The sequence below is a fragment of the Abramis brama genome, assembly GCF_963993115.1.
Source record: "Abramis brama genome assembly, chromosome: 12".
In the NCBI taxonomy this organism is placed as follows: domain Eukaryota; kingdom Metazoa; phylum Chordata; class Actinopteri; order Cypriniformes; family Leuciscidae; genus Abramis; species Abramis brama.
Window position 1 is genome coordinate 4,600,828 of NC_139974.1, and position 8,914 is coordinate 4,609,741.

The window sequence follows — 8,914 nt, forward strand, 5'->3', positions numbered from 1 at the left end:
GATTAATTGCATGAAAAAAAAGGATTTATCACATTTATACTATATTATTCAGAAGTAAACATTGTAGCTGACAGTGTGTTTATGTCAGAATGTTTATTTTTAAACCACAACCTTCTAAGTGCTTCTTTTACCAATATATTTAACATATCTTTTGCATTTCTCATCCAAACAACGTCAAACTTGGCACTGCACTTACTCGTGCCCAGACAGCTGTCGAGTTTGAAATCCATCGGAGTAACGGCTCGACAGAGATATGCGAATAACAGACAGGATAAATAATTCCAATTAGTCGTTAGATTAGTCGACTAATCGATAAAATAATCGCCCGACTAATCGTTTAATTAATAATCGTTTACCCCAGCCCTAGTTTACAGTCACTGACACTGGAACATACAGAGTTCTGGATTATGAAGGAGAAACCTTGATCACAGTCTCAGTCACAGGTGAGAGAAGATCAGTGGATGAGGAGAGATATTTGAGCTGATTTTACAGCTGAGGTTTATTCATCAAGATTTGAACAGCAAATGGTAAATTATACGACTGAAGTTCCTGATATTCTCACGGCGAAGTTCTTTTTCGTTCTTCGTTTAGGGGTCAAACGAAGTTTATTAATGCGTGAGGAGCGATGTACTGTTATCGAACATCTGACGCCAACACTACTGAGAGCAGCGTTTATATGAATATATGAATATGTGCTGCGCGATTTCCTTTCAATAACAAAATAAACACACAACAAAATTGAGAAAACAGCAAGCATTTTTAATAAAGCAAAAGTATTGCATCTGATCATTGCAACGTGGTTATGTTTGCACGAGCTCTACGGCACTCCAGTGACGGTATATGTCACATTTATTTATATATCACACAATAGATTGCTTAAAATCAAGCAGCGTTACCATATTAGACATGAAAAACAGCGTCTGTCTCGTTTCATTAGAAGTACAACTTCATTTTCTACTATAAAGCAGCTCTCCAGTGTCTTCATGTTTTCAGACATCTCACTGAACAGGCCAAATGAGCCAGAAAAGATTTTCATGTGAAAGAAGGCGCACACATACAGTCAAACCAAAAATTATTCAGACTATTTTTACTAGTGTGTGCAGGACACTATAGTTAATTTATGTAAGTGAGGATAGCTAAATAAAGTAAACTGTGACATATTATACCCAAAAGTTCTTCATACAGTGACTACCAGTAACATTTATACAGATTTGGGACCAAAAATGATTCAGACACTTTGACCTGACCATATTTTGCTCAAAGTTATCTGACATTATCAAGATGAATTTGTTCTGACACAGTTTAACTCTTGAGTTCTTGTCATATTTTATTACCATTTTCTAAACTATAGCGAATGAACTGTGATAATATGATAAATGTTGAAGGTGTCTGAATACATTTTGGTTTGACTGTATATATTACGTAATCACCACGCACCAATGGCAGTACAAGGTGTTTACCAGCCGAAGCGAAATTTTCTGGAAAGTTCGCTTTGGCAAGCTGTTTCGAACTCGGCCTGATTTTGTCCGAAATAACGTCACATCAGTTTGTTCTTCGATTTTGCTTTAAGTATATCGTGGCCTTAACCTTTTAATCTCCTCTACAGAATCCAGAACAGACTCCGGCTCATCAGGAGAACGCACGGATGACCCTGAACATAGTAAGTAGAACAGGAGGCATTGAGAGCTTTACAAAATCTTTAAAGGGTAACTCTCGCCAAAATGCAACCTAGGGTCTTTCTGTTAATCTACCCAAGGCAGACATTAGTTTAAAAGCATAATTAGGATGGAAACGCCACTTTTAAGCTTGACCGTATTTCCGCTTTCAGTCAAATTGCCTTGTGAATGGGTGTGAATGGGGCACTTTTATGATCGCATCAAAAATCGCTAAAGACGGAAAGCTCCTAAAGCTTAGTTCCATATAAATTCACGGATAATTTGTTGTTTTGTCGTTAGTGAAAATCAATATTGACCTTGTATTTGAAAAAGGATCCTCATATAAGGAGCAATACTAAAATTCAGAGTCAGTTCATTCGCATTCGGAGATCGACTATTTTTGACTGTAAAAATGCGGGCGGACGGAAACACAGTGAGTTGTTCAAAATCTGGTAACACTTTAGAATACTGTATCTTACTACTGTACTTTACTAATAAGGAATTATTGAAGAACTAGTAGGTAATTCTAGCCAGGGAAAACCCAGACAACTTCCGGCAAATTTAGATTTGCTCTGCAAGTAAGTCTGGCAAAGAGCTCATTCAAGCCCATTTCCATGCCGTGGAAATCAAGGCACCAATCACAAACGTTGAGGCGGGCTTTACACGATGACGATCGCTCTGATTGGTTTTAGGTCTAGCCTATCCAATTGTGAGACGTCCACTCCGTTGGTGAAGCGCACCAACTTTTAAATGCATTATTATATTCAAATTGCAAACACATGAGGACAGTCTCCATGAAAGACCCACTGGCAGATGAACGTGCTACTACATTTCTCTCCGAAACGGTAGGAAATTAAATTAGATTTAATAGAGGATTTTAACTGTGATGAGATGATTGACAGGACAGTTTACATGACGGGATGCACGCGACAGATCCGTCCGATAAAGATGACGAAGTAGTATGTCCCAAAGTTGTCTACTTTTTTGCTACACATTCAAAAGTAAATACATTTTCTCCACAAAAAGAGTACATACTTTTATGGCGTAGTGTAACTTAGGCGAACTAAAAAGGATAACTATACGGTCTATCTAAAAGGATAACTATAATGTATGGCGGAATAGCACTTTTCGGAGTACTTTGACTCGGCGCAGTAAAAAGTCACGCCTGATCCTCTTCCTCTTGACAGAAGTGAGAGAAAGAGGATCAGGCGTGACTTTTTACTGCGCCGAGTCGAAGTACTCCCATGTTCATGTGTAGAGCCTCTGGTGATACTTCCAGCAAAGTTTCATGTTGTGTCGAGCCTTCTTACCGTTTTAAAAATAGCAATTTTTAATGCTATCATAGTCGTGCCCCAAGCACTCCCATTCAAAAGGCAATTTGACCGAAAATGAAAATACGGTCAAACTTAAAAGTGGCGTTTCCATCCTAATTATGCTTTCAAACGAAAGATTGCCTCAGGTAGGTCAACAAAAAGAGCCTAGGTTGCATTTTGGCGAGAGTTACCCTTCATAAAAAAAAAGCATTTTAAAAGTTCTCTTCCCACCTTCCTCCTTCCAGCTGCAGTGTATTGGTTCTGGTGTGTTGGACTGCCTGTGATTCTGCTGGCTCTGGTGGGTGTGATTGTCTTTTTTGTCAACAAGAAACACCAGTGTCTGAATGGAGTTTACTCACTGCCGCTGGATCAGAATGCAGGTCTATAATCTCTCCTAAGGGCCCGTGCGGAGTGAGATTAAACTGTAAACGAGGCCCAGAACATCCAGAGACTTGTAATTCACCTTCAGAGTCAACAGTTTTACAGAGGATTCTGTCAACATACTGAATATCTGCAGCTGCAGGTGTGCAATACATATCATCTTCAATTAGAATTATTGAATTATTATTGTTTAATGATGTGGAATCAGACATTATTGAGTCACTCATTTTGAAAAAACAGGCCTTGATAGTGCACACTTTCACTGTGTGATGTAGACTAGCAGAATACACTCAGAATGACCCTGGAACTCAAGACATGAGATCAAAATACCCCTGTATGAGTCTTATATTTATATCATATAATATAGTTAAAGGGGTCATCTGATGCCCATTTTCCACAAGGTGGTGTGATTCTTTAGGGTCTTCATGTAAAGTTTGTAACATACTTTGGTTAAAACCTCAATGGTTGTGTAAAACAACACCATTTTTACCTCCTCAAAAACAGCTCTGTTCACAGCGACCCGTTTCAGTGCATGTCTCTTTAAATGATAATGAGCAACTGCTCATCACCCTCTCTCTCTTCCATGGGGGGTGTGGACACAAGACACGTAAAGTGATGCCTTGGTGGACAGTACACTACGGAGCCACTAAAGGGACATGTTGGTGGAAAAAATTTGTGATGGGAGATTTTTTTTTTGCCTCAAATCTTTTGCGTTCCCACGCAAAACTTTGTTTATATTTGTTTACATACGCAAAACTTCCTTTATATTTGAGTCCAAGTTCAAACACTGAAACGCTACATTAACGTACGTAGCTCTGAAGCACTGCCAGCGGGACATTAAACAGGAGGTGTCTGTCCGAGCTCACAACAGGTTTTGCGTGGGAACGCAAAAAAAAAAAAAAAAAAAGTTTTATCCCATCCTAAATTTTTTTCCACCCCCACGTCCCTTTAGGGCCGCCATAATGTACAAATGTCTGAGGGCGGACATATGCTAATATGGGAAATATGCTAATACAGGAAATATGCTAATATGTGAAATATGCTAATACGGGACAGTCCATCAGTGGTCGTGGGCGGAGCATGAGAAATCAATTGGAAATCAATTTAAGGGAGAAAATATCAGCTTGATAAATGAAGAATAAAAGTTGAGTCAGGCGTAAACCAGTCAAGACAAACCAGCACAAAAACTCTCCGACAAATATCTTCATATTATCGTTATCTACAAAATCCCAGAAAATATCGAGATATCGTATGTGCCTAACAGTGAAGGTCTTGAAGAAAATACTTGTATGTTTTCTTTGTATAATGTCTTTAAATAAGTGTAAAGATGAGGAAGAGCGCGTCCAAAGTTGAGTCTGTGTTCCTGCCAAGCCGTTTTTCTAATATTAAACATCTTCAGAGTTTTTTCCCTTGCCACTGTTGCCTTTAACTGACCACTAGGGGATTTTAAGATGTCAAAAAATGCATTTTTTTTTTTTTTTACATGTGTTGTAAACCACTTTTGATAACATTTTGACTGTAATATTTTGTTGGTTTTTAATGACCTATTTTTATATAAATTGGAATTTTGAAGATATTCAAGCTCAGGAAAAAACGGTGAAAATACTGAAAACAGTATTTTCAGGTATAAAAATGGACTTTAGCCGCTCTAAACATTATGCAGAGCCATGTGTGCTGCTCAGAAGCCAAGAGAAGCACAGTGTTTGATGGACTTTACACTCCTTTTGTTTAAACCAAATGGATTAATAGTGTGTGTTTTCTGCTGTCCTCATTACCTCACTGTGACTGTGAAGTTTTTGATCATCTAATATGTCCAAATGTGAGCAGTCATGTCTTCTGAGGACAGATATTGTGGTTTTGCTCTATTCTGCTTTGAAGGGATATTGCAGATCAAGCTGTATGTGATCTGTGAAATGTTGATTATTGTAGATCTAGTAAATGTGAGTGATACAGCTCTCCAGTACTACGGTAATCCCTTTAAAACTATGTGAATTAGTCATGTCTTCATCAGTTCAGTGCTAATGTCTAGTATCTCTCAGAATCAGTTCATCATGTTGAGTATTGTTGGGATAGTTTTAGGTTTATGGTCCTTTTGTTTTCATTCAGTTGTTTTCTGTTGCTCAGTATTGCTTTGCTCAGGGTATAAGAGGGAAATGAACTGTTGATATGGTCAATTTATGCAGTTTATTGTTCCCATCTGTATTTAAATGCGTAACTTAATAAATAAGTGCCTGCTTTAACAGTTTTGAGCATCTTTCCGTTCATCACTGATGTTTCTCACCTTTCAGAATTGCAGCGTAAGCTTCCTGTCTTACATTACCTCAGAAAGATAGACTTCCTCCTTCAGTAGAAAACACATGTGCAGTAATGCAGTGATGACATGTGAACTGAGAAGAGACATCATTTGTGTTTGTACATTTTTGTAAAGAACTTATTATGTAATCTGGTCAAAATAATGAATTAATCTCCCAGAATAGAGCTTAACTTGTATGAAACCTGTAATATTTATGATCATGGTCTCACAAATCTACACACACTTAAAGACAAGTTTTGCGCACCAAGTGTTTTTGCAAGCTAAATTAAACCACATATAACACATTTTTGAGATGTTAAAAGATGTTTACAGGTTACAATAAAAACAATGAAAACAACAGCATTCATAATGTTTATTATAAGGGGAAAAGTACAAATACGAAAGTTGCAACACTTGAACTGATAGACTATTATTCAATGCTTTATATTTCTCTGACGGAAGTGAAACTGTGGTTTAAGTGTCTCTGCATTGATCTGAAACATATTGTTTGATCAACACCTTTACGAACGACAGACACAATGGAGAAAGTCATTTTCTTCTGTGTATTTTCTTATTGGATTATGCAAATCACATCCAGTGGTAAATATATTATAGTTCAAGCATTCATGAAATTAACATATCAATCTCAAATACAATAACCATAAACATAGTCTAAAAGGATGTGTGTTTATCAATGTCTCTCCAGATTTGTCAGCAGGAGGATCTTCTGATGTGAGAGTTCGGATGGGAGAAAACATCATTCTGAACTGCAGCATGAGAAACAGATATGAAGTCGCCTGGTATCATCTCAGATCTGAAGAGCTCGTTCTGCTGATTTCTGCTGAGAAGGACAAACTCGGGAGAAAACTCCTGATCAACTACAATCCAAACAGCAATCGCATGAAAATAACAGCAGACAGTTGGGTCACCAGAGTCTCTTTAACTATTTCTGCAGTAACAGAATCAGATCCAGGACTTTATTTCTGTGGAATAAAGTCTGACGCTCCAGAGATGCACTTCGACAAACCCATCAGACTGGAGATTGAAGGTAACAGATTTCAGTTTTTACATCATATCTTCACAAACTAGTCAATGTAGGAGGGAGTGGGTAAGATGAGCCACTCAAGACGAGATCTGAACATGATTTTTGTTTTAGTGGTTTGTGACTGAGAGCAGTACATGAGTAGATATATAAACTTAGCACTAGACATTGCTTAACTAACCCACATTTTTACAGTTAATTGAGGCAATTAAAAAATGGTCATACAAACTACTTAAAATGACAAAAGCAGGTTTTTGTGTGTGTGTTCATATATTTATGGATAAACATATCATATATTCACAGGTCTTTTAGAGACGAAAACAGAAGTTGAAATCACAGGTAAAGTTTTGCTTGTTTAATTGATTTTTTTATTTGTTGTAACTGCTCTTCTGTGGAGATCTGGCACTAAATGTTGTATGAATATGAATAACTCTTGTGTCTCTGTAGATGGAGTGACGGTGACGGAGCGTGTGTTGATGTTCGGTGGTGTTGGACTGGCTGTGTTTGTGTTTTTTCTGACTACAGTCATCGCAGGAGGAATCATTTACCATCGTGGACAGCAGAAAGGATGGAGAGCAGCGAAACGTGCATCTATAATGAGCTACAAATCAGCTAAATGACACATTTATGTGCTTTATTTGACAACTTAAGCTTTGCACTGCCAGTAAAATAAGCACTGCTGTCGGGAAACACAAATGACAACAGACAACTTTGCCTCAGATGCTTTTCCTGTTTGTCAGATTTCACTTTAAGAACTGAGAAGTGAAACGGAAAACTCAGAGAAACTGAGATGTTGTGGTAAAGGTCGCCTTTATTCAGCACCAGTGAAACTTAAACAGGCTTTAAGGCTGTGGTGATTATTCAGGTTTTTGTGATTCAGTAAATGTTCAGTTAAATTTTAAAGTGCTGTCTTTAATGCAGTGTTTGTTAATTCAATATCAATGAACAATATGCATGATAGACTTTTTGTAGAGAACGAGCCAATGTCCTTTTTTTCAAAGCAAACAGTTTCTTCTTAATGCAAACAAAAGCTTTAATATCATCAGACCAGCAGGACTCGTGTTAAAAATGAACATTGTGTCTGGCTATATCTTTAGACATTATTTCTAGAAGATCATTAATATGTACATATAAGCTGTTTTCAAGAGAAAATATAAATCTCTTCTGTTGCACATAAAGCTTGATTTATAAATAATTCAATGAAAAATGTGTTGTTGGGAGATCTGATCAAATATACAGCAGAAAAAACAATAAATTATGTGATTATATGTGCATTTTCTGCCAGAAAACATCATTATTACCAAAGCTTAACCTCTTCATCATAACTAAATTCAGAGATGTTAGATCTGTTCTCTCACTTTCAGAGAAAAGTTTTCACATCATTTTTATGCAATGCAGAATAATGATTTCCTGTCTGACTGCGTTATGTTTATGCAACTAAAACCACAACATATGAGGTAAGGGTGATAACAATATGCCATGATGACTCTAGAAGGGTAAATAAAGTAGTGTGTGTGTATACTGCGAAAACCAGCGCCTTCCTCTTTTAAGGCTCAAAGAAAGGATTTGTGTCAATGACATTGGCAGCTTGAGATACAGGGGAGTGGCCAGACTCACGCAGGACTCCACATCACACTCTAAAGTTTAGAGTCTAAACAATGCTGGGTTGTTTCAACCCATGTTTGGGTCAAAGGTGGACGAACCCAACCGTTGGCTTTACATTTTTTATAAAGAAATTAATATGGTTTGTCCACACTTTCAGAAAAAAAGGTTCAAAAGCTGTCACTGGGACGGTACCCTTTGAAAAGGTGCTACCATTTAGCTATTGATAAGCACTCTTTAGGTATAAATGTGTACCTTATGAAGGGTTTTCTGCTGCTTTCATGACCTCGCTCTGGGGTGCGTTTCCCGAAAGCATTGTTAGCTAACTATGCTAGTCGCTAGTGATGGGAAGTTCGGATCATTTTACTGGCTCTCATGTTCGATCTCGTTCATCAAAATGAACGAATCTTTTTTCGAGTCATTTTGTTCATTTAAGGGGCTTTAAATATTATACTTTTAACAGGCAAATTCCCCGAACACATTCACCTACGCAATCTTGATTATACTCTGAATTAAGAAATCATTATAATGCAGTCAAAAATAATTTACAGGGAACATAAATAATTACTTTACCTTCCGAGTCTTTCGTTCATTTATCACGTGACAAACGCAATGAACGGATCGTTCA

At 37.4% G+C, this 8,914-nt stretch overlaps 1 protein-coding gene and 1 long non-coding RNA gene across 2 annotated transcripts; both read left to right on the top strand.

The window, feature by feature from the left end:
* The first annotated feature begins 371 nt into the window (after window positions 1-371).
* Window positions 372-5,719, top strand: LOC311094037. The gene is made up of 3 exons (XR_014608539.1): window positions 372-443; window positions 1,607-1,660; window positions 3,214-5,719. It is a non-coding gene; the product is annotated as an uncharacterized lncRNA (long non-coding RNA).
* A 389-nt stretch (window positions 5,720-6,108) lies between these two features.
* Window positions 6,109-8,073, top strand: LOC311094002 (uncharacterized protein). The gene is made up of 4 exons (XM_084131739.1): window positions 6,109-6,242; window positions 6,349-6,690; window positions 6,988-7,023; window positions 7,132-8,073. Exons 1-4 carry the CDS (start codon window positions 6,182-6,184, stop codon window positions 7,302-7,304), a joined length of 612 nt encoding a protein of 203 aa, XP_083987865.1. The 5' UTR covers window positions 6,109-6,181; the 3' UTR covers window positions 7,305-8,073.
* Window positions 8,074-8,914: the final 841 nt, after the last annotated feature.